Source organism: Lynx canadensis, chromosome D3 (genome assembly GCF_007474595.2).
Source record: "Lynx canadensis isolate LIC74 chromosome D3, mLynCan4.pri.v2, whole genome shotgun sequence".
In the NCBI taxonomy this organism is placed as follows: Eukaryota; Metazoa; Chordata; class Mammalia; order Carnivora; family Felidae; genus Lynx; species Lynx canadensis.
In genome coordinates this window covers 20519599-20546253 of record NC_044314.2, presented here as the reverse complement: position 1 = coordinate 20546253, position 26655 = coordinate 20519599, and the positions used below count along the sequence as shown (strand labels likewise).

At 38.8% G+C, this 26655-nt stretch overlaps 1 protein-coding gene across 6 annotated transcripts in view; it reads left to right on the top strand.

Moving 5' to 3' along the window:
- RAB27B (RAB27B, member RAS oncogene family) overlaps positions 1-26655 on the top strand; it is a 139570-nt gene that overhangs the window by 106021 nt on the left and 6894 nt on the right. For 3 of the 6 annotated variants that reach the window (XM_030336608.2, XM_030336609.1, XM_030336605.1), the window contains 2 exons: positions 22802-22973; positions 24589-24674. In XM_030336608.2, the coding sequence (XP_030192468.1) occupies positions 22821-22973; positions 24589-24674 (239 nt within the window). In that variant the 5' untranslated portion in view covers positions 22802-22820. Of the gene's footprint in view, positions 1-3439; positions 3513-19202; positions 19287-22801; positions 22974-24588; positions 24675-26655 lie in introns of those variants that run through there. The other 3 variants (XM_030336603.1, XM_030336604.1, XM_030336606.1) reach the window with 2 other exon arrangements.

Below are 26655 nucleotides of genomic sequence, written 5' to 3'. Positions count from 1 at the left end.
TAGATCTAGCATTTTATACACATTCTTTCATTTTGTTCTTTCAAAGAAAGTGCTCCCATTTATAGGGAATAAAGAGGAAAATAGAATATTAGCTGATGGCACAAATACTGCTCTACCGAGATGGCAACCAACATTGACAAATGGAGCTATTGCCTGGCCAACAACATCTCTGGATACGGCTTTGAATGGTCATTCCTGAGTTGATTTTTTCTGAATTAAGAATCATAATACTGGGTGCTCAGAAGAGTTGATGTAATATGGAAAGTGCAAAGTTTGAACATGGGGAAGTCAAGTGTTGCCTTAACCTCAGGGCGATGCTCTGGTTGCCCTTGGGCTGGAGGGGACAGTTACCTGCCTTACACCACGCCCATCCCAACCTCTGACAGAAATCCTGGCAAGTCTGTGGCTCTCATCTTAAGAAGGATAGCTTTTGGTCAACTGTTTATAAAATTATATAATTTTAAAGACTCTTGAAATATTAATTTGCCTTTGATCATCAATTCTAACAGATAAACCCTTTCCTCCCCCACTTCCTACACATTGCCATCTAAACAAGGCAGATCATGGGAACGCGTAAGATGTGTACAGAATAGATTTGGGGGAAATTTCGTAAAAACAATTCACAATAGAAAACTAAATAGTCCTCTAGCATATTCCTGTCTCTGATAAGCTATGATAAAAGTACTAGTTTGATAAGTTAAGTGGCGTTCTGCTTCTCCATAATAAATATTTACTCATGCTTTTTTAAAAAAAATTTTTAATGTTTTTATTTATTTTTGAGAAAGAGACAGAGTACAAGTGGGGGAGGGGCAGAGAGAGAGAGGGAGACACAGAATCCGAATCAGGCTCTAGGCTCTGAGCCGTCAGCACAGAGCCTGACGCAGGGCTTGATCTCGTGAACTGTGAGGTCGTGGCCTGAGCTGAAGTCGGACGCTCAACCAACTGAGCCACCCAGGCACCCCATACTCATGCTTTCTGAACACTAAAGTAGCTAACGGTAGCCTCAAGTTAGAAATTTAATTTAACTGACTAAATCCTTTGTAATTTAGTGAAGTAGCCTCTCCACACGTAAACTGTCAGTCATGTTTTATATTAATACCCCGACTCTGAAGGACGATTAGCAAACTCTTAGGCTATCCGATTTTGTGCCCTGCCCCAAAACAACGGAATTGAGTTCAGTCATATTTTACACACTTTGTTTAAAAAGCAGACTTCCAGTTTTACTCTAAATATGATTGCATTTGCATAAATCTCATTTATAAACGACCGTCCAGGACCACAAGCATTGCCTGAAGTGAGGTGTAACCGTCTATTTACTTAAAAAAGGAAATAGTTCCCAGGGTGTTGTGTTTCATAGCTTGGTGCCTCACGCTGATATATGAAGTGTGCATTCATTGCTCTTCCTTTTTGCATTGATTTTCATGTCCAACTGCAAATTTCCTGACTTTGGGAATCAACATGCTGGAAGACAGTACAGTAATTGTCTTGTGTTTAAAAGCAACAAGCTGTGGATTCTGACCGACCTGGATTCAAACCCCAGGGCTGCCAATCATTCGTTGTGTGATTTGGGCAAATTAATTAACCTTTCTGAGTTTCAGCCTTTTCCTTTGCAAAACCCCCGAGGGTTATTCTGAGGATTAAATTAGCTAAAGTATGTAAAGTGCTTAGCGTAACAGCAAGTCAACAGGAGGCTGCTAATATTAATTCCAATTATAATCTGGCAACTCAACAAGTGATTGTTACTATGAATTCTATTTATGCCTACACTGAAAAACCAGAGTCTAATAGAATAAAGTGTTTTGACAGATTCCTATCACTTTTGTTTTCTAAGTGTATCGTATGTATTGGTTATGTCTCCCTATATTGATTCTTCGCTCCCCTTAGAAATTATTTTTAATTTTTATAATTCTATTTGTTTTAAAAATATGTAATACTTTCATATGGTTCAGAATTTAAAAGGCACAAAAAGTGTACAGTGAAAAGTATCCTTCCCTTCCTTGCCTCCTATCTAGTTCCCCCTCCCAGAAGCAAAACTTCAAAATCCATTTTACACATGTCTAATTAAACACTTGGATACATATTTTCTTCTTTCTCCTTTTTTTTTGCACCAAATTTATCATACTGTTCAGTTGCCGGATGAGACACATGACATCTAGTTAAATGTACAGTATTTGTGATGCACTTACACTACTAAAACATTATTTTTTAATTCCAAATTCCAATTTAACTGAGTGTCCTGAATAGTATTTGCTAACTCTGGCACGCTCTTTACTCGTCATGCTGTTTAGCAGCTTATTTGTCTTTTTATTTTTTATTTATTTTTTCTCACATTAGAACCCTCTGAGATGGTTTTAGAAGTCTCTGCCCCCAAATCACACACTCCAGAATAGTTCATCAACATCATTCAGGATTGTACTCAGGCAACAGCACCTTTTTTCCCCCCCAGTGATTTTTGACTGAGGGATAATTTACCCCACAGTGAAAAATGCACCCATTTCAAGTATACATTTCAATGAGTTTTGATAAATACGTACTGCATACACGTGTCTTTACCTAATATATTTTGGTGATCATTCACAAAGCAGTTCTTAAATGGTAAACTCTTTAGAACATTACATTTTATGCTATATTTTCACTTTTTCATAGGGCCCAAGGCATTCCAGAGTCCTTTACCGCAGTCGCAAAATGAGAAATATTATTAATGTTTGCAATTGCCACAGTAATTACAAAGAAATGCAAAGATTCCAAAGAAATTGTTGCTGATAGTGCTTTATACCGAGATCATTCTCACCTACTCAGTGTCTCCCCACTGGCTAACCAGGTGCTTTACACATACTGTATGACCCCATTTCCACAGGAGGGATGTGAGAGCCAGGTTAAATAATTATTCAAACTACACAGCTGGTAATTAGAGGAAAGGAATTTGAGCCATGTCTGACCCCAAAGTCTTGTTAGGGTCACATCTCAATCTGACCTAACTTTGAGATTCCACTTTTCTTAACACTGTTCAGAAATGCCAATTTTTAATTTGGAAAACAATTCAGAACAGCTGTTTCTGTTTCTGAGCGGACAACTATCTCCACTAAAGTGCCTGCTAGAGAGAACCAGCTGAGAGAAACTGAACAGGTAAAATTCCTTGGGGTTCAAGTTTCTTTCATCTCTATAAATCCCTTACAAGGTAGTTCTGGATTTTGCGCTTGTTGGTTCATCTGCCTTGAGTCACCTGAGCATGAAGGGCTTATGAAAAAGACTTGAACAGACATAATTATGTGACTTAGGGGGAAAGGAAGCAGTGTTTCTTGCTAAGAAATCTTATTCTGCTTGAAGTGTGTGTATATCATACCCATGTCTTCATGTGTAAATGAAAGGACTGAATTAAAACGAGGGGTGGATGTCTACTCCCGCATATCCCAAATATTTTCTTTCTCCCCCTTTGTAGATGTGTTTTATGGAATGCATGATGTAGAGACAGACCACAAAACCATTCTAGTTACTGTCACAGAGGACACAATGTGAGTATCTGTTTCAAGATCTTTTCCTGATAATGGTATCTTTTGAGGGACAGATCCAGGGAGGAGAGATGAAACCAAATTCTGTTCCCAGCGTAGCTACTCGTGTGTGTCTCTGTGTTTACAGCACTTAGAAAAGTCTCTTGCATATAGTTGATGTTCAGCAAATGTTTGCTGTGCTGTCCTGACATTCTCTTTTAAAACTGAACATGGGGGCACCTGGGTGGCACGGTTGGTTAAGTGTCAGACTCTTGATTTCAGTTCAGGTCATGATCTGACAGTTTGTGAGTTTGAGCCCCGCATCCAGCTCTGTGCTGATGGAGGCTGCTTGGGATTCTGTCTCTCCTTCTCACTGCCCCTCCCCTGCTTGTGTGCTCTCTCTCTCTCTCTCTCAATAAATAAACTTAAAAAATTTAAACCTGAGTGTATGCTGGTGTGCCTGAGTGGCTCTGTCCTTTAAGTGTCAGACACTTGTTGATTTCTGCTCATGATCCCAGGGTTGTGGAATCGAGCCCCACATCAGGCTCCACGCTGAGCATGCATCCTGCTTGGGATTCTCTTTCTCTCTCTTCCCCTCTCCTCCACTAGCACTCTCTGTCTCTCAAAATAAATAAACAAACATCAACAAAACAAAACAAAACACCTGAGCATATACTGTGTTCTGGGTAGTTGGGCAGTGCAGGGAAATCAGTGCAGCTGGACCCAAGCACAATTATCATGGACTCCAAGACTACAGAGCTCCACTGAGGTATTAAGTTCTCTGAATTTTGATCATTTCAACTCATCCAGAAGCATCTTTAGAAGACCAACCAACCTTGAAATCTTGACATTTAGCAAAAAGTAGATGAGAGAGAATTCCTTAAGGTTCAGTGAAGTTCAGAAGGCACTTGCTGCCTGACAGTCTGGGGCAAGTGCGAATGCTTAAAAAAAACAGAAGAGAAAGAAGAAGGAGGAGGAGGAGGAGAAGGAGGAGAGGAACAAGAAGAAGAAGAGGAAGAGGAGGAAGAGGAGGAGGAAAAAGGAGAAGGAGAAGAAGGAGAAGAAGAAGAAGAAGAAGCAGAAGAAGAAATCCATGAAACCATAATTTGAGTGATTCCAGTAGTTTGGAATTGGGTTTTGGCCCAGCATCCAAAGAAAAATGCTGTGACAGCAACAAGGAAATTATAAGTAAAGTTTTCTACAAAGACTATAAAAGAAGGGAAGAAAATAGAAACCAGGTCAACTTTTTAATGTCTTATTAATTCTCTTAGTATTTTGGTAACTTTATGAATTGATCTGAAATATCTTGATTTTGTCTTTTTTAGAAGCATGATGATCATGTGTCCTTTGCTACATAGTGGGTTCCCTTCCTGTGCATTACTGGCAATGCGCCTGCTCTAGGTGGACAGACTAGCCTTTACTTACTTGTTTTTTTAAGAAAAATTTTTTTTAATGTTTATTTTTTTTGAGAGAGACAGAGACAGAATGTGAGTGGGTTGGGGAAGAGAGAGGGAGGCACAGAATCTGAAGCAGGCTCCAGGCTCCGAGCTGTCAGCACAGAGCCTGATGTGGGGCTTGAACTCACGAGCTGTGAAATCATGACCTGAGCCAAAGTCAGACGCTCAACCAACTGAGCCACACAGGTGCTCCTACTTACTTGTTTTTTTTTTTAAGTTTATTTATTTATTTTGAGGGAGACAGAGACAGCATGAGTGGGGGGAGGGGTAGAGAGAGGGAGAGAGAGAGAATCCCAAGCAGGCTCCACACTGTCAGCACAGACTCTAATGCAGGGCTCAAACTCACTAACCATGAGAATGTGAGCTGAGCCGAAACCAAGAGTCTGATGCTTAACTGACTGAGCCACTCAGGTGCCCCTGAAGGACTAGCTTTATAAGCTCAGAATGACATACAACTCTTGTTAGAGTTTCTACAATTCCCCTTTGTCCAGCCCAGCTCTTTTATTATCTCATTCTAATGTTTTCACCTCCCTTTATCTTTCTTCAGACATTCATTTGAATTTTTTGGTAGCCTTTTGCCTGTTGCTTCTTTTACATCTAGAATCCAGTAATACAAGTGTGTCGTTATAAATTCTGGCTGAATAATTTGGAATTTCCCCTTACTCCTCACCATTTTATTGCATCTTGTTTCAATACGTAGCTTCAGACTTAATGTATTAGCAAAAGTACAGATTATCATTGATTCAATTAAATGCCACTGGTAAAGGGCAGAGTGGTTTTCTTAAGTTAATTATTTATAATAGCTTTTAGAATCCGAAGAGCTCAACCATTACAATACAGATATTTAGAATGGTTTGACATGTTTAGGGCCAGCTGGAAATAAAATTCTGAGGAGAGAGAGGAGCATGGCTTTATACCCCAGCCCTGCCCACTTGCCATCAGCCCATTGATTTTGCTAAATTTCTTCTCTGTTTTCCCATTCAGGAATTTCATTAATACAAATATGCCTTATTCTGCCTTCACCTCCTTTTCATTAGTCATTCAACACAATATGCTGTGTCTCTTTTTACCAGGTCCTCTACTAATCAAAACTTGCCTTTGCAGGGGGCGGGGGGAATCATGCCTTGGAAGACTTAGTTTAGGTGACTGTGGGAGGTAGTGAGTTTAGTGAGTCGACCTAATGAATACTAATGAGTGAACTAGTTAATATATTACCTCCTTGGTGATTTCTTGCTCTAATACAGCTGTTAACATCCTTCCACTAGATCCTTTGGAGTATCTGTTTCCTAAGGATTTCATGAGGGCTGGATTTCATGGCTGGGCAGATGTGGGGTTCAGGAAGGCCTTTCAGTACACCTCAAAAACACTGTCTACAGATGCTACTGTTATAGAACAACTGTCACAAAATATATACGGGAAAACATAAGAGGTTTTCTGGAAGTTTGCCTTTGTACCACAGAAGGGAAGATTAACCATAACCTTTAAAAAAAAAATGTAGAGGCAGAAAAATAAAGCTGGTGAATTGAGTAAAAGACTTTGTAATCCTCCTTAAAAATCTTTATAATATAGGTTCTGAGAATTCAACACAGCTGAAATTTGTTCACAGGCAGACCTGCCTCCAGATTCCAGTTTCTTACTGAGCAATTAGTTTATATCCTCTAAGAATCAAGTCCACGGTAAAAACAGTAGCAAACAGTTACTCAGTAGCAAACTTCCTCCTTCAGGTGACATGTAGTGTAAGGTATTTGCATTCTATGGTGATGTTTTCTTCAGGCTTCTTGAAATAGTAGCCATTTTTTTACATTTAAAATATGATTTTTTTCTCTTGAAGTACAGATTTTTTATTGTGTATCATGAACGTGTGAGATCTTAAATAATGTGTTGCATCATTAAGAACTTTACAGATCAGGGGCTCCTGAGTGGTGGCTCAGTGGCTTAACCCCTGACTTTTGATTTGAGCTCAGGTAATGATCTCATGGTCTGTAGGATTGAGCCCTGTGAGTCTGGCTCAGTGCTGGGTGTGGGGCCTGCTTAAGATTTTCTCTCTTCTTCTGCCCCTCTCCCCGTGTGCATGATCTCTTTTTCGCTCTCTCTCTGCCTCTCTCTCAAAACAAGCAAGCGAACAAACAAAAAACCTTTACATATGAGATTGTAGAAATGAGGATCTGAGCCCAAATTTTCTTGCATGAGATTCTGTGATATTGTGATTCGTAAGAAATGTATATATCTGATCATTCAGATGACCAAAATATATTTCTCAGATATATTTGGTCTTCCTCTGCAGTTCCTGGCTCACAGCTCCCAAACCCCTTGGACTTTCCTGAGGGGTAAGAGCAATGGAGCATCTTTTGGCATAATATTTGGCCTCTACTTCTCAGTTCCTGTCCTAGTTTCAGAGCCATCAAGGTGACATGGGGGTCTTGGTATTCATAACAAACTCCCTTCCATTACAACTGGGTATATGTTAATGAAGTGACTTTTGGAAAGTGTCAAGGGATGAGGGTTTATTGCCAGGGGATCAAACCATGGATAGAAGGTTGGAACTTTCAGTCTCACCTACTGATTTCAGGGTAGGGGAGAAGAGCTGGAGGCTGAATCAATCACCACTGGCCAATGAGTTAATCAATATGCCTAAGTAATGAAGCCTTCATAAAAACCCAAAAAGGAGGGGGTTCAGAGGGTTTCCAGGTTGGGGAGCCAGAACATTTCCACATGCCACCATGTCAGGCCCCAACTCCATGAGGACAGAAGCTTCTTTGCTTGCTGCTGTGCCCTATGTATCTCTTCATCCTACTATTGATGTGTAACCTTCAATAATCTTTGCAATAAATCAGTAATCTAGTGAGTAAACAAGTTTCCCGGGTTGTTGGAGCAAATTAATAAAACTTAAGGAAGGCATTGTGGGTTATAGCCACTTGGCTGGAACTACAGGTAACAATGAGAGCTTGCAATTGGCATCTGTACCGGGGAGGGGGTGGTCATTGGAACCTCCAGTTTGTAGCTGGGCAGTTAGAAGCACAGGTAACCTTGGCTTTCAGTTGGTGTCGGAAGTAGAGGACTATCTAGTGGGGCTGAGCTCTTTACCTGTGGAATCTAGGTATAATGTCAGAATCGAGTTGAAATCTCAGATACCCTACTGGTGTCAGAGAATTGCTTGTTGGTATGGGGAAACCTACACACACACACACACACACACACACACACACACACACACACGTTGGACTTGGTCCAGGATCCCAACAGAGGTTCCCTCTTCAGTAATCTTACCCTGAAGCACTTAAATAAAGCCCTTTCTATCATCTCTTCAAAATCTTATGTATTTTAACTGGACATGGTCTGAAACCAACGAAGCAGAGGTAGGTATTAAGGCCTTTGCTATCTTAAAAACCACTATTAGTAGAGTTGGAAACTGTATACTCACCCACAGCGTTCTTTAATTTTATAGCTTTGTACTTATCAGTTTTAGATTTGTTTCTTCTTTGACTCAACATGTAACTCTGATGGTAAAGACACTGTTTCTTATACAGAGTGTTCAGAGTTTTTATTGCACAACCCAAAGTTCTCCAAGACCAGCTGTCTTTATTACAGAACCACACAAATTAGATCTAACAGGGCATTTATTCGTGTCTCCAGCATACATTTGTTGAACACCTATTTTTAGCCAGGCTCCGAAGTGAACAAAGTATGCACAGATTCTCCCCACGCAGAGCTTGCAATCTAGATGGGAAAGTGAGTGATAATAAGAAGACAGATACCAGCTGGGAAGAAGGGCTAGAAAAAAAAATTAAAATAGAGTGATGCCACAGAAAGTGAATGGGAGCCTTCTTTAGTTTTGGGGGCCCTAAAGATCCCTCTGAAGAAGCAGCATTTAAACTGAGAACCGAATGATAGTAAGAAATCGGTTTGTGAGACAGGGGTGGGGAAGGGTATAGGCAGAGGAAACAGCCAGTGCAAAGACCCTAAGACAGGATGAAATGTGGCTCCTTGAAAGAAGAGAGAATAGAGAACAGTCATCCAGGTCATACAGCATTGTAAGGCAGGAAAAAGAACTCTGGGTTTTATTTTCAGTTTGATGAATCCCATTGGAAAATGTGAAGCAGGAAAATGATGTTGTCTGACTATAATTTTGAGGGAAATTTTGCTTGTTATATGGAGAAGGATGGGGGAAAGGCAAAGCTGGAGGCGTGAAGACAAGTTAGGAGACTCTTATTAGCTGTAGTGACCATGCGGTTGGTTCAAATGGAGACCCTTTCAAGAGTGAAGGGGGCCACTGTTAACAGAATAGGAGTGGCAACTGGGCCTATGGTGAGAACATGGGGTGGCTTGATCCGTTATAGTTGTCTTGGTAACATAGCAGAGCCTTTATGACGTTTTGTTTAATTCCTGCAATAAACTCTGTGTGCCCAGCACATGACAGGTGCCCAATAAATGTTTGTTGGGCGAGTGAATGCATGAACCTGGGGGAGATGAGTATCCTTGCTTTATAAATGGAGCTGTGCTTCAAATATATGGTGAAGCCAATTTTTTACTATAAAACCCATATTCTTTTCTCAAATTTTCACCTCATGCCTCAGTGTTGCTTTTTCAGTGTATCTAAATCATCTCATATATATTTCCATTTTCTTCCTTTATTTCCTTCTTTCTTCTGGGTTTAGTGTTCTCCATACAGAGGTTCTGTAAATGTGTTTGCTGTCCCAGTTTTTATCAAAGGCAGGAATCAGAGAGGCCATTGACATGTCAGGTCCCCAGGCAATTTTTTGATCTTTTCTTTGAAGCGCCCTGGGTCACATTTAATGCCTGGGCTCATGAAGCCCTCACCTGGGGAATCTGTCAGGGTTGATTTAACAAGACTGATGACAGGCTGTGCCTTAATATTCCACTGGCTCCTTGTGCAAAGATCTCCCTCCTCTGTCCTCTTCTGTCCTTCCAGGAAATCAGTACCACCTTACTTCCAGGTGAGGAGACCTAGGAATCCTTTCCAAAGTATTCAGCATGCTCTTTACAGACAGAGGAGATTTTCATGTTGGATAAATTGCACCAAACTCTCAACAAAAAAGACGACTTCACTCTCCTGCTTTGAATTATGGGTATTGAAAAATGCAAATATGTGATTTTATGTAATCTGTATTGTAAATTGTACATATTTCTGGCTTACTCCATAAACATTCAAAGCAGACGTATCTTCTGACGAGATCAGGTTAAATGTAAGACTGACTTTTAGGGAGTGGTATGCACAGGCCTCATGATCTTTTCACGCTTGATGAGCTTGTGTGCCTCTGTGTGTGTGTGCGCGTGCGTGCGTGCACAAGCGTGTGCATGTGTGCATGCATACATTTGTGCTCATTATGACCCTGCTGATCCTTTATAATTAATAACGGATGCAACCCAGTCAGTGTTGTTATGCTGGAGAAAAATGTTCCAGCCTACATTCTTATACTCATTCCTCATATTTTATCCTACTCATTTGTTTTGCTTAAGACAATGTAAACCTATCTGCTATGAGATATAGTATATTTTTGCTAATCTTTGTGATTCTTCAATAAGTAAACCTTACCTATAGTTGGATTTATGAAACTAGTTTCTGTTTTAGACCCTAGGAAAAGTCTACTCTTTCACATGATGTTGAAGGATTTTAAGGTGAATAATATTCTAGTCCCACCTTTGGCTTAATTAGGGGAAAGACAATGGACTTAATGCTAGTCTGTGTTTGTCGTTGTGTAAATATGAGTGAGAAGATTAGCTGCTGAGTCACATTATCAGAGAAGAGCAGAGCCAGCTTTATGCTGAAATATAAACCCCCTAATAGCCATATATAGTGGTATATTCACTTTAATGAAGTCAACAGAAATATAGAGATAGAACAAATCTGAAACTTCTCTATTTTGTTATTAAGTGTAACTGGAAGCTTTCTGAAATTTAATATGCAAAGCACTTAGCTTTCATAATTTTTCCCTTATTGTAATAATAATAATACCTACCCATATAGGCTCAGAGTTCAGCAGGAAAACTTTCACTTTAGCCGTAATAATATAGCTGGCTAAAAGAAACCCTTTGCTTGTTACTGGAACCTCAGGAAACAAGACAGTAAAGAAAGATATTTGGATTTTCCTTTTTAAAATTTGGTAGAAATGTTAGAGGAAGAGCATTCTTTGATGTTATGGAAGTAGATTGATTTCCCCAAATTTCTTTGAGACACACACAGACCTTCCATAAACTGGAAAGTGTCAGATATAGCAAATGTATTCTTGGTGACAGATAGCTTACTGTGATTATTTTTCCCACTAAAATGTTAACATTTTCCTTTCCGTATTTGGACTTAATGTAGTGAATTATGATATTTGTCCTTTCGTTAAAAAATACCAGAAAGTAAAATGTCAATCTGTAATGGAAAACGTGATCATGTTTTTCCTCGGGCGGGGGCGGGTGGGGGGGGCACCCAGGGTGGTGATTTTGCAGAGATCACATAACCCAATCTGTGTTCATGCAGCTTGCTGCATGGTTTCCTCTCATCTTAGAACAAATCTGGGAAACTTAGGCAAAGGTAATTTCATAAGAACCGTCTTATAACAATTCTTAGTTTATAAAAAAAAAAAAAACCTCCAACTCATGGCATTTCTTTGCTGAGGTCATGATTCTTTCTCAGTGAGAACAGTCACTATGGATATGAACAGGCAAGAGAGGATATTCCCACATGAAAGTCCCTTTCTCGGTTAAAAAAAATGGGCAAACGCAGAATGCAGAATTCTGAGTAGCAATCTTTTTATAAGTATAATTTTGGTAAACCACTCACACTGTTGAATATTTCATGACTTTTTTCAGCCCCAAATTGTTATTATCCAAAAAATGTTCACCAACCCTAAAGTTAAAGAGGATTATCGAATGGAGAACTACTCTGTCCTGCTGGGCTCTGAGCAAGGCACTGAATTGCCTGTTACTCTGCTCTGACGAGGCCTGAATATTCACCTAAATAGCAGATAGCAGGGACGGGGCGGGGGGGGGGGGGCATAGCTGTAAACATCTTTGTGCTAATGATGACTTTTCTCACTGGGAGCAGCTGGGGGTGAAAGTTGTCAAAGACAAAATTATAAATGTTTTATATCGGAAAATGCTAGGTGGGTTTAAAACAGTGGTCAATTGATTAGGCTACTGCCAAGAAGTAAACAATAGGCTTATTAAAGCCGTAATTAGTCATTGTTGACATATTGTATTTTTAATCAGAGCTCCAGCAGGGGATAAAGTAGCTGAAATAATCTTGTGCTTTGTCAAGTAAAAGTAAAACCAGCTCTTTAAAATGTAGCTGTGCCTTTTTCCTGAGATTTCTACACCACCTTTGTTCTGAGAAATTTGGGGACTTCATTTTAAGTTACAAAGTAACCTACATGAATTGATGAATTACGTTGTGGTTGTGTTATACTGTGTCATTGGTCAGAATGCTTTTTTTCTTTTTGTAGTTCTCTAGTTCTTGGCAAGAGTAGAAGGGGAATTTGTGATGACTGACTGCGTTAAGCCAGGTATTTTTACATACTTAACCAACTGCAGGTACAGACCCTAACAATCCAGGGTTAAGTAATTTGCTCACGGCCACGTGGTGGCTAAATGGCTGAAACTGAACTTCTAAACACAGGGCTGTGGACTCCAACAGCTGTGTCCTACATCCCATCACGGTCAACACTTGATCTGCGGATCCAACTTGATCAGCCAAGGCCCCCAGAATGCTTCTTCTGCTTCCACCTAAGCCACGTTTGCTGGATTCAGTGGCTTGGGGTAAACTTGCTGCCTCCAGGACGTGAGCACCCTGCTCAGCCCAGTCTTTGTCTCTTCCCTTCCCACATCAGAGTCCAGCCCACATCTCCTCTCCTCCACGAAGCCCTCCTGGTTATTTCTGTCCCCACTCCTGTATCTCTTTATGAATTTTTCTTTTTTTTCCTCCAAATTTTTATTTAAATTCCAGTCAGCTAACATACAGTATAATATTAGCTTTGGGTGTGGAATTTAGTGGTGCATCACTTACAGCACCCAGTGCTCATCACAACAAATGCCCTCCTTAATCTCCATCACTTATTTCACCCATCCCCCCACCTACCTCCCCTCTAGTAACCCTCATTTGTTCTCTATACTTAAGAGTCTGTTTCTTGATTTGCCTCTTTTTCACCCCCTCTGTTTATTTGCTTTGTTTCTTAAATTCCAGATATGAGTGAAATCGTATGGTATTTGTCTTTCTCTGACTTATTTTGCTTAGCATAATACTCTCGAGCTCCATCCGTGTCTTTGCAAATGGTTAAGATTTCATTCTTTCTGATGGCTTGGTATATATATATATATATATATATATATATATACACACACACACATTCACACACACACACACACACACACACACACACCACATCTTCTTTATCCATTCTTCAGTCGATGGACATTTGGGCTCTTTCCATAACTGGGCTCTCAGAGATAGTGCTGCTATAGAAATCGAGGTGCATGTATCCCTTCGAATTGGTATGTTTGTATCCACTGGGTAAATACCTAGTTATGCAATTTCTGGGTCATAGGGTGGTTCTATTTTTAACTTTTTGAGGAAACTGCATACTGTTTTCCAGAATGGCTGCACCAGTTTTGATTCCCAACAACAGTGTAAGAGGGTTCCTCTTTCTCTGTATCCTTGCCAATACCTGTTGTTTCCTGTGTTAATTTTAGCCATTCTTACAGGTGTCAGGTGATACCTCATTGTGGTTTTGATTTGTATTTCCCTGATGATGAGTGATGATGAGCATCTTTTCATGTGTCTGCTGGACATCTGTATGTCTTTGGAAAAATGTCTATTCATGCCTTCACCCATTTTTAACTGGATTATTTATTTTGGGGGCTATCTGAGCTTTTCACTCTCCCCTGAATACCTTTTAAATTTAGAGCCATAGATTTTCTATTGTAGAGCTCATTTCAAATAACTTACCAGATATAAAGACTTAACAGTTATTTGTTTTCTTTCCAACCACATAAGGGTTAAGAACCACATGTAATAGCATTCTGTATTTTCTACTTTATACACATTGAAGCTTTATACACATGGAAGTTTTATACACATTGCAGAAATAAAATTCTAATCTAGAAATTTCAATTAACATAACCAGGTACGTAATACAGAAAGAACGTTTGACATAAATAAGCACTTTCTTTGGACTAATTCCATTCTTTGTAGATATAATCTTTTTGAGCATTTATTAAGCTCATAAAAATGCTTCCAGTTAAATATAATTTAAAACAACAACCAGCCAACATTCTTTTCCTAAAGAAGCCTTGGATTTTTTAATCTTTTTTTTTACTTTTGGAACTACATGGTTCTGAGTTACCTAGCATTAGGTTTAAGTAGAAAATTGTGTTAATATGAAACTCGTTCTTTCTTATAGATATGTGAGCCCATAGATGCTATCTAACTTGGCTTCCTCACATTTCAGAGATGCAGAATTTGTGGGTAGATATTTTGATTAGTATGCCCTTTCTCAGATAATGAAGCAAAGCAGTACAAGTTTGGCAAGACTTCATCAAATCAGCAGCCAGCTGGAAAATGATCACAATTTTGCAAGATTATTAGGCCAGTGTCTGAAAACTTAGGAAAACGTCTTATTAAATGCTCATCTCTTTAGCTTAAACCCATATCTTTTTTCCACGTGGAGACATTAAGGGTTGAAGCTTCAATTTACATATATACACTCAACGTTTTCCATATGTCACATAACTTTACAAAGAAAAAAGATAGATTGACTGCTGTCATAGAGGATGGTGTGCCCTTTTTGTAATAAGGGAAAGCAACTGTCCCGTGGCTGCAGCTGGTGGGTCTACTGAGGCAGGCACCTATGGTGGGAAAGGAACCATCTTCCCAACCAGCCACTGTCTCAGGAGATGATATGTCTTCATGAATGGGGTCCACTCTGCTCTCCTGTTAGCTATAGTGTGAAACTAGGGGTTACACGCGCTGTTCAAATTAGGAATCATTCACTGGCAGTGAGGAGTCTCAGTGCTAACAGATGGTGTGGTGGTTCTCAAACTTGATTGTACATTGGAATCATCTGGAGAGCATTAAAAAAAGGCTAATGCTTTTGTCTCACCATCAGAAGTCAGATTTACGTGAAATAGGGTGTGGTCATCATGGAGTTTTAAAGGCAGCCAAGTTTGAGAACCATTAAGTTGGGAAAACCCATTTTTGGGTGTCACTGAATGGCTTCAGGGAAGATGTCAACCTCTGTTTGGACACTTCCTAATGTGCTGTATTGCCTCAAAGGCTTTTCTCAGTCCTGGAAGAGATATAGGTCAAAGATTCTTTCCATGAAATGTCTTTGCTGAATTTCAAGAAATTTACATTTTTTCCCCCTAGTTAAAGTCCTGGGTGAAAGGACCCACAAAAGCATTTTTTTTTTTAAGTAGGACTCTCTAATAAAAAGTAAGCCCTATGGCTCCCTTATGAAGACAAACGTAAAACCCTTTCAGGTCAAATACTAAATCTTCCAAAACATTTGTAAAGCTTAATTTACTTAATTCAAACATTTATACATTGTCTTCAGTGCATGTAGTATATGTGTTTTGAGTGAGTAAATAATGTTTTGAGGACCCCTCCTAATTGTCAGGGGAGCAGTTTGTACAGTATGTGAGGGAACAAAATGACATGTAGCTAGAAAAGCATGGTAAGGGCATGTAATAGTGTGTATCAGCAGAAGAAGGAATCCGCTAGCTATGTGCCAAGCTTTACAGATGGCAATCAATAGGAGGAAATTGCTCTCAACTGTAACAAGATCAAATTAGATAAACGGACTCTTGTCTTGACCAATGGGTTTTTCTACTCTAGACTGAGTTGCTGAAGGAGGTTAAGAGTCTCAGACTTCTGGAATGGTTTCCTGTAGGTGTACCTCAAGGTGAAAAAAGAATGTCCTCTGTTCCAGGACCTGCCTACAGAGATTCCGATTGAGCCTTTCTGGAAAGTCCTTAAGAGTTTGTACTTGTAAACACCCCAGGGAATATTGTTGCTCAGCCAGCATTGGGACCCACTGGGTTCTCTGCACACCCAACTTCTGTTGCGGTGCTGTTTCACAGGCTCCTGACAACCAGTCTGCCCTGCTGTGTCCCGGGGATTCTCGATTACTCATTCCTGATTTGTGAGCACATTTGCTCAGTAGATTGGCTAGCAGGACCCTGTCAAATAAGGAAGATTTTTATAAATAGGAAATTAATGTAAACGTGAGAATTAGGCTCATAGAGTGCATATCAGGCCCTTTCCATTCAGAAGGATGTTATTATCCAAATACACATGATTCTTACTAGTAAGTGACTTTATTGTAAACAAGGATTCATTAACACCCGGCTAGAGGAGCTTGGCTAAAAAAAATATTTTAAAAATAAATTAAATAAGTGTTATGTAAATAAATAAATAGATTTTAAAATTAATTAAATTAATCTTTTAAAATTTTTTTTTTTTTTTTTTTTAGAGAGAGAGCACGCAAGTAGGGTATAGGGGCAGAGGGGGAGAGAGAGAGAGAGAGAGAGAGAGAGCGAGAGAGAGAGAGAGAGAGAGAGAGCAAGCAGGCTCCACGCTCAGTGAAGAGCCCAGTGCAGGACTTGATCCCAAGATCCTGGGATCACGACTTGAGCCAAAATCAAGAGTCAGATGCTCAACCAATAGAGCCACCCAGGCACCCCAATTTAAAATAAGATTTGTAAATTAAAATACGACATTCTTACTTTGTTGGGCTTTCAAAACAACTCCACTGAGTATAATTCATATACCATAAAATCTACCCTTTTAACATATACAGTTCAGTGGTTTCTAGCACATTCACAAAGATATGCTACCACTATTATCTAAATCCAGAACATTTTCATTATCCCTTTCCCATCAGCAGTCACTCTCCATCCTTCCTCTCTATCCCCTGGCAAACACTAACTGAAATTCTGTCTCCATGAGTTTGCCTATTCTGGACATTACATATGTATTGAATCGCGGATTATGTGACCTTTTACATCTGGCTTCTTCTATCTAGCATATTGTCAAGGTTCATCCATGTCATAGCATGTGTTCATACTTCATCCTTTCTGTGACTGAGTGATATTCCACTGTGTGGCCATGCCACATTTTGTTTATGTAGTCACCCATTAATGGACATTTGGGTTGTTTCCAGTTCAGGACTATTATGAGCATTTGTGTACAAGTTTTTGTGTGGATATCTGTTTGCATTTCTTTTGGGTATAGACCTAAGAATATTGGTAATTTATAAGCTGGCTGATCAATAAATGGGGGTATACTACTATTCCCTCAAATTGTATATATGTTTGAAATTTCTTGTAATAAGAAGTAAAGAAAATAAAAGGAAAAAAAACCCCACACAGTTTCAAAAGTTCCCACAAAATGAAGCTAACAGGCAAAAAATGTGACTTTTGAGAAAAAAAACCATTTAGACAAATAAAATATTTATTGCCTCAGAAGTGGGTTTAATATATGAGAATAATAAAGAATGTGAGAATAATATATCAATAGAGACAAATCAAGTTAAAGCTGACTTATGTTAGAATTTTTATCCCTTATTTTCAGGGTAAGTAAGCTGAACTTCAGAGTTCAATAGCTTCTTGGTTTATCTCTATTTCACTGAATCCCTTAATCATAAAAATGGATACTTTTATCTTTTAAAATAGATGTGATTGCTCCAAAAAACACATTGTCAGCTTAAGTAAAGGCAGTTTGATCAAGTTGATATTGATTTATGTTTATAATTGGGTTTGAATTTTCCATATAGGCTCACATCCATTAATTATAAATAGTCATTAAGAAGAATCAAAATGAAAATTAAAACCTTCCTAAAAGAACAAAATGCTAAAGAATACACTAAAGAAAACTTTGTCTGTTTGTTTGTTTTAAATTACCCCTACCTTTCTTTCCTCCAGAAAATGTGTTCTGTTTTACTGATGCATAGATGCTATACATAGGTCCTTGAGTATCGTCTATAATTTAACCTGTAGGACAGGAGTGTGGTTATGAAAAGCAGAATTTCAAGGTCAGTCAATGAGAACCACCCATGGGCTATCACTCACACAATGAAATTTTTGCTATGAGAATTCCAGATCTCAAGATGTTCCTTCTGGAGCCCAATATAAGCCAGTCAAATAAAGATGAATGAGGAAATATTAAACATCTGTCCATTTTATGTTTGACAGCATTATTTTATTTAAAGCACCTACAAAGTGATATCACTGATACTTTGTCTACTATTTTAAGCTTTCCAAAGTGTCTTAAGACTATTAAGTTGGTTTTCATTAGTAAGTTCAAATCACAGGGTCATAGGTTGTCATGGCATTTTTAAGATTGTTACATGGAGAAGTACAGAGAACAGTACACATGCAGAGAACATCAAAGTTTGCATGGGTAAGTCTGTCTATGTGATAGTCATCCATACATCTCTGTAGCATTTGGTAAACTCCCCTCTAGAGAAAAGAGAGTATATCCTCAGAGCCACATAGACTATCATGCAAAATAAGAGGTGCCAATGGGAGTGTGTCAGATGGGTGAATGGATGCATTCACAGAGAAGCCTAGTTCTGAGCTGTGACGTCTTCAACTGACAAGTTTAGACGTTCTCTGCCAATACAAATCTCACTTCCAAAAATTACAGTCCCTGTGTATTTTCTGTTTTCCTGGGTTCTTTGAAACTGCTTCTTTGAAGATATAAATATTCTATTTTGATAAAGTTTTTATATTCTTGTGCAAGTTAAAATAGAAAAATGAGCTCAGGAAGTGAGACCCGGAAGGTACCATAGTTATTATTTAATCGAAATATTCACCTCACAGTTGAGGAAGCAGGGAGAATATGTCCTGAACTTGGAGGGACACCACGTCCACCAACTGCTCAAAGATTAATTACATTAATTATGGCATTTGCATGGCTCTGATACTCAACACATATGTATTGAGCTCCTAATACATGCCGACCATGGTACTGGACCCTGTGGCTCCAGCAGTGGACAAAGAATATTAAGTTCCTGAGCAAATGGAATTTATGTTGAACAAGAATGATGCATATTGGGGGATGGAGGGAAAGAAAGAGAGAAAGAAACTAGGGGCAGCCTCATTTGAGATAGTCAAAATCTGAAAATCATGTTCCTGTCAATAACCAGAGAAAATTCCCTTCCCCCATAGGATGAAAATATTTCTACTTTCTACCTATATAACTCACTTTTCATTTCAAATTATAACAAAAAACAGTCTTGGGTTTCCTTTTTAGAAACTGTCATCCCACAAATCATCTAACTTCTGTGCATGTGACTTCTCATCTGTAAACTGAGGACTAGACCACAGGATTACTTAGGTAGGTTTCCCTCTTCCTTTGAGACTATTCATTAAGCAGAGCCTCACAAATGTTTTGAATTCTTTTTCCTACTCTTCCCATCCCCTTACCATCCCACGAAGGGCTCTGAGGATGATGCCTCAGTTCCTATATCTGAAAAGACCTCCTGGTTCTTGTGGTATAGCTTGGGATGTAGTGATAATGGTAGAGAGTCCACATGTTTCCTGAAGCACAGCAATCTTCTGGCTTTTTCTTTCCTTTTAGATCCATAGAACCAAAAACTGACAAGACCATCAATCATTGTGCAGGAATAAATACTGCTAAACTTGTCAGCTTTTTGATCCTTCCCAGATCATTTTTTTTAGCTCAGTTCTTGGAAAAGGAAACCTTGCCAAGGCTTTAATTTTTCTTTGTGGTGTCATATTTGCCATGCCAAGGATAGAATATTGAGGTCATATGATTTTAAGACTCAGAAAATCACATGGTAATAAAAGAGGAACCAAACTATATATGAGTAGTGATATAAAAACGAGAAATAAAATTCATTTCCGAAAGAACCTTAAGAGGCAAACTATCTCATGCCGAGTTTACTTTGTCAGTTTCTTTAACTGGTCTGCTGGAGACACTAAATAAAGGTTTTCCATAGTGCCAAGCTTTGCACTCATTTTGGGCGGAATTTTTGTTAAATGCCACAAAATATGCACAACCCTTCACTTATAGAAAACAGCCAGTGTAGGCCACAGTGAAATTGATCCATGGTTAGCCAGTTCACTGTGGACTAGAACCTGGCTGAGAGGCAACTCCAGTATTGCCCCAAGTGAGTTTATGTACCAACAACAGAGACAAATTGACTGCATATCAGGAATATGTGGTAGGTCATGTAGCTGGCTACTGATGATAGCCCCATTCTACAGGTGGAAAGGCATCTCCCATGCAGTGCTCCGGTATCTTCTTCCTTATATCTAGGTCCTCCCGTTGTTATAAGATTAAATACAAGTTCATCTTCCTCTACAAAATCTTTGCAGACCACTGCAATCCATGAAGATTACCATTTTGTGTGAACTAAAAGCACAACTATTTGACTCATTTATCAATTAAGCATGTTCCCCATCTTGTAAAATTATGTTGTAGTTTCTTCTTTAAGTTTTAAGTATACATGTGCCTTATCAGAAACTAGATGATAAATTACATTGAAGAAGTTTTCATCTTTGGGCCTGATACTGTATATTGAATATATTTAGATAGATTTGCTCAAGATGAAGCTTGTCCTAACAGTGTCACAGAAAATATTACAAAAAAACATAGCTAACTTTAAGCAAAATTTTAAAGTATGCTGCTAAATCTTCTTGACTGTATTATTTTCATTTCTCCAGGAGCTGCAGTATCCCCCAACTTTATCTTGCATTTAGGCAGCCAGTAGCTCTAACTTGTTCCCCCTGATCAAGACTTGTGCTCAGGGAAGAATTTAGCATTTGTCACTTATATCTCCGTTAGAATAAATTTAACCTTTCCCAAGAGAATTAACCGTTTCACCCAGTAATACTGGTGAAATGATAGACTTTTTCATCCTTCAGAGGAGTTTCACATGAGCAAGTTTGGGAGAGAAAGAGAGAAGAACGCAGAGAGATGGTGGCGTTGATATTCCCAAATAGGGGGAAATTATACTACTCTGGCAGCAATCTCCTCTAGCAACCCATTTGGCTCAGACTAGGAACAGCAACATCTTCAACTGTAAAGTCCTGGTAAGATATTCAGGACCATCAAAACTCAGAACTAACCCCTGCTTTATAGACCGTCACTGAAAACATTTTCCCATGAAGAATTTCATGTCAATACTTGAGATGCCCGTATCCTTTTATTAAGGAAGGCTGGCTGTTGATGGAAGCTAAGCATTTCTTCCAGAGCCATGATTATACTTTGTATAGATACTAAACAAAAGCAACAACAAAAAAGAGAGAACATTTACCATCAGCCAACATTCACCGTGAGAGTCCTATTCAGTGAAGAAAGCATATTATAGAGGAGGAGAGCTTTAGCATAGAAGCAGGTACTGGCAGCTCTCAAAACACTTTAACTCAAAAACAGTTTGTTAATTAAAGAAACATCCATCAATAATAAATTTAGCAGGATTTTGCAGCAGTAAGGTTCAAACTTTAGAAAATTCTAATGTAAAAAATTTGCCGATCTTCCAAATGATGTAACGATACTGATTTGCTAAGTACCTAATTATCATCTTTATCATTATTTATCCAAAGACATGAAACCTTTTAGTTTTGATGACTAACTAAAGTGACACCATCAAAAAATAAAGTTTTGTTTGAATTGATGAACATGTGCACCATTTTCTTACAGGTAGGAAATGATTAAAATTATCTAGCAATTTTCAGATATGTCTATGGGGTAACCTGTTGTTGGAAGTTAATTTTAATCACCCCATAACTGAAGAGTATGTTTTCTGGATCTGTAAAGGTGGGAAAATATTCTTCTGTCTCATATAATAGGAGAGATACTTTTCTAGGAATATCTTTATAGGCCTTCCTTTACATGGGCTATAATAAACCCCTTCTGCAACTCATGAATCAGAGTTTTACCAAATGCCAAATCGTTTTGCTGACCTCAGGAGTGGAAATGTCGGTAAGTATGTGGTAGGTGGTAGTGTAATTCAAAGGTATTACCAGCACGGGTGTTCTTGGCATTTACTCATGGCATCACCCATAGCCATTGTAACAGAAGAAATTAAGACTGAGGCAAAGGAGGTTAGGGCAATAGAAAAAAATGGCAAATGACATTCCTTCAGGTAGGTGAGATACTAGCAGAATTACCACAGCTATTCTTCTTCCTAGATTTTCTCCTTTTCCAAAGTCTGGAAAACATTCAGCAGATTTGCCAAATACAACAGATTTGCCATTGGAGAACAGAGGCTTTGGTATTTCAAAACAGAAGATTGTTAGATGCTGCTTTTGAAATGATTTCAAATCAATGTTTTTAAAGGTTGTCATCTCAGTTGTTAAATTTTTTAAATTAAAAAAGAATATTTTGCATGCACATAATAGAAAGCTCATTATGCATGATTAGATGCAAAATGTTCCCCTAGGCTTTTCTCTTCCACTACCCATATATAATTTCAATCTCTTCCTAGCCTACCTGCATCATTTTGGGCAGGCTTTTCTGTTTCCTGTGACCTTCTTCTCTTCCTAGCACCATACTCCTGGTCCCAAAGGGCACTGGCTTTAAAACAAGGGCTGTGGCTCTTTAAGTTGTACTATCACTGGGGCAGTGGCTACTGTGGGTGTCATATAATCATATAGCCTTTTGTTCCATATTAGCTGACATGACGTAAAAAGCTTTGCACTGAGTGAGATAGTAGTAGGTGTGCTTTTCCTCCTGAAGCTGCTCTGTGCAAGCTCATTCAGAATTGGCAGAATGGAAGTAATCAACTATTTTAAGCTTGCAATGTAAATTTATGTTGTGTTTTGAAGGAAGGCAAAGGGGAACCAATTTTTCCCGTAACCTACTGTTTTTCCTCTTCTATGCAGGCCTGCCGAGTCCATCACTATGACCGATGGGGACTATGACTATCTGATCAAACTCCTGGCCCTTGGAGATTCGGGGGTGGGGAAGACGACATTTCTTTACCGATACACAGACAATAAATTCAATCCCAAGTTTATCACCACTGTAGGGATAGACTTCCGGGAAAAACGTGTGGTGAGTCTTGACCCATACTGTTATGTTAACCTTGTTGTTGATCCTTCTCAGATTAAATAGAATTAAGGAGCTATGGTTACTGCATTGCAAGGAGTCTGTCTTTTTTTGCAGGAAATTCATAACCTGTCACTTTAATTCAATTTAGAATATTTTTAATTTTGTCAACCATAAATCACATTTTTGCTAAGAAAAATGTTGAGTGACACTATCACTTGTCTCCAAAAGTATACAGGACAAATAAATATTTTATGGGTCTATGTGAATTCTATGAATTCTCTAGGAATCTTTCAAAACCCGAACTATCCAGGTTGCCAAAGCATTCACTCTTGATCTGAGTTAAGTTTCTCAATAAGAACCAGTGGTGTTCATTTATCCACTCTTAAGAGAGAAGTTAATAAAAGGATGATTGGCAAATAGCTGGAATATGAGCTTTGTAAGTTCTTGCTGCATTTGTATTTATGTGTAGACTCAGCTATCAATCACTAGCTTATTATGAACAGAATGTGAGACCAGTCCATGCTATTTTACAAGATAAGGGAGTTTAAGTGAGAATTACAACTGCTTTCTGCTCCTATGCTAGACACTAATGACAGGAATAAAGATATTGTGACATGTGAGACATGTAGCATAGACACATAAGCTTAGCCAGATTTACTGCCACCCAAGGTATTTGTGATTGCCAACATGGCTGCGGCTTCCAATTGATGTCACAAGTCTACTCTTTTCTTTGAGAACTGGGGTGGGGGGAAGGAAATAGTGGTTGAGAAGTTAAATTCATGGTTCCTTATAAATCTTGTGCCTGATCTGAAAGTCAATACATTTTAGTGTAGTCTTGGCTTCTAACCTTGCTTCTAACCCCTCCCTTCCTGTGGCTTCACCGCTCCCAAATGCCTCCACTGATCTAGGTAGAAGTCCTTACAAAGTTTTCCCTTTAAACATTTTTACTAACACATACTTAGGAGAGCTGATTAGGTGTTAAAGTTGTTATGCTTTGCTGAAATAAGAAGTCAAAAGGCCATAATTTTGAAAATTTAAACATTAATAAAAAGGGCCTTTGGAAAAATGGCTACTAAAGGAAGACTTGAAATATCTTGTGTAAACTTACTAAGAAATTCTGTGCCTATTTTGTGGGTAGGTCATTTTGAAAGTCCACATAACAGTAAAAGATATTCAGGTATTTGTAAAGCATTTCACTGTTTTAGAAGTGCATTTACATCTGCTATTTAGGTTTGCAGGAACTCTGTAAAGTAGGAAGAGATTGTGGGTCTCAATTTGCCCTAAGACAATAAAATTCAAAGAAGTGAAATGAAGAGTTGATACTTGAACCTAGAACTTGGGTCCTCAATCTAATGTTTGCTGCCTCCATGAGGAAGTGACAGAAGGTGTCTAATTTAAGTTTGCAGTATGCCTAAATTGTGTTGAAAATCATACTTGTACTTGACATTTAAAAGTGAGAGTCTATGTGATACTTCTGGAAAAAAACAGAGCAAATATTTATTCTGCACTCTGAACTTTGATTATAGTAATTGAGAAAAAACATACTGCGTGAACCCAGAGAATTTGAATGTTGACAAAATCCAAAGTAATATCAACTGATGAAAATTGTATCTTTTAGGTTTATAATGCACAGGGACCCAATGGATCATCAGGGAAAGCATTTAAGGTGCATCTTCAGCTGTGGGACACTGCAGGACAAGAACGGTAATAGTAAATTACTTTGTTTCTAGCTACAAACAGCTTAGAAAACTTACTTTAAAGTGAATGCCATACGTGATCTTGAAAGTCAGATGATCTACAACTCTTCTCCTGGTTTCAAAATAGACATTTATATCACGAAATGAGAATAAATTGTTTATAGTTACTTGGCCATAGCTAGCATTGTGTATTTGGTATGATTTCAAAAATCAGATCTTCAAAAATCTCTGAAGATCCTTGTGTTGTCTTTGTACTTTCTAATAGGAAAAAAAAATCTTATTTAGCATTTAATTAAATTAAGGTGGGCAATTGACATTATTATAAGTGCAACCTAAAGAGGGAATTAAGGAAAGGGGGGTAAGACCTTTCTCATTTCTTTCCATTCTTCTGCACAGCTCCTCTGTCCTGTACCACTTGACTGGCTTAGTTTTCTAAAATTTGGGTCACACCATTGCTCTCTAGCTAGAATATTTTCCTCCCTTCCCACCTTCCCTGATCCTCTCTTTTCACCAGGCCTGTCTCATGTACCACCTCCTTTGTGGGAGCCTTTCTAAACACTCACTTGAAACAAATCCCCTCTTGTTATGAACTCCTATGACACTGATCCTTTTGTCCATTAAGTTAATTAATTATACACCACCTTGTAGTAAGGTAAATCTTTTATTGATTCACCTGTGGCCTTCTTACCCCAACAAAATTGTCAGCATTACCGGGGCAGAGACCATGCTTGATTTTCTAGCATCTTCTCTGGTACAATGTCCAAGACAAGAGAAGCTCAGTAGACAGGAGTGTTGTTTAGTTAGAGCTGGAGGTACTGTTCCGTTATTTGATGAAAATATATTTCTTTGGGACCCAAGGTTTCCACGTGGTAAAGACCACAAGCTAATGAAGCTTTTCAATATCAGATTAAATAAAAAATGGCTGTGGATTGTCAGAGAAGATATTTAGAAGGCACATACCTCCAAATCCGGCATCACATGTCTTAGAATGTTTATGCTTGTAAACACTTTCGTTTTTGAAATGCGTCCAAAGTGTTCTCGCTTTCCGTGGGTGTAAACGCCAGGAGAGGTGCTGGGCCCTCTCTGTTAGCTCTTTTGACTGTGAATTCCATTTACACACATTCTTCAACACTGCTAGTTCTTCTGAAGTCGTTCCTCACAAGAATCTCTGTTCATATGTCAGTTTTGTTGTCACAAAGATGTATGTTTTATAGACCAATTTAATTCATTTTTGAAGAAGTACTATGAGAAAATGTGGTTCCCATATGTCCTCACACATGATATGTCAGCCTCGCATGATGGTAGGCTTCTCTCCTCTGCCCCCTTAAGACAGCTGCTCTATGAGGGAAGGGAGGAATACCAGGGATAGTCTTAGTAGCACTGGGGTTTTTCATCCCTTGAATGTTGCATTCTGTATATATATAAGGTGTAGCTACACAACAAGATAAACAGTGTCTCACACCTCAACCCTGTGCCTAAAAACATCTGGCAGTATAATACATATAAGATAATGCTTATTGATAAAAGTGGTATCCTGGGAACAAGGGAAAATATCATACCCCTTATGTAAACCTCAAGGATACAGGACACAGCCTTAGTTCCCAGTGAGGGAGAGAGTAATAATGTGACTCTGGGATCGGTTTCTTTTGTTTGTTTTTTTATGTGGGTCTAGCTTTCCCCACCCTACTGACTCACTGGACAAAATGAGATTGGTGAGTAAAACTGGAAGTCAATTACCTTTCCCCTGGAGTAACCCTGGGAAGAATGGGGGGGGGGGGAATAACAAGGGTGCTGGGCAGAATGGTCCAGGATATGAGCCTGTGGCAGAATAACAGTGTCCTGTCCATGTTGCTGTGGATGCAGAAATGTTTGTCCCAATGAAATCTGTACAGCAAACATGTTTTAAAATTAACTTTGTCATGTGCTATGGGCAATGAGAGGGGGATATGGCACAGTCTTGTCCTTAAATGAGACACACATACACAACT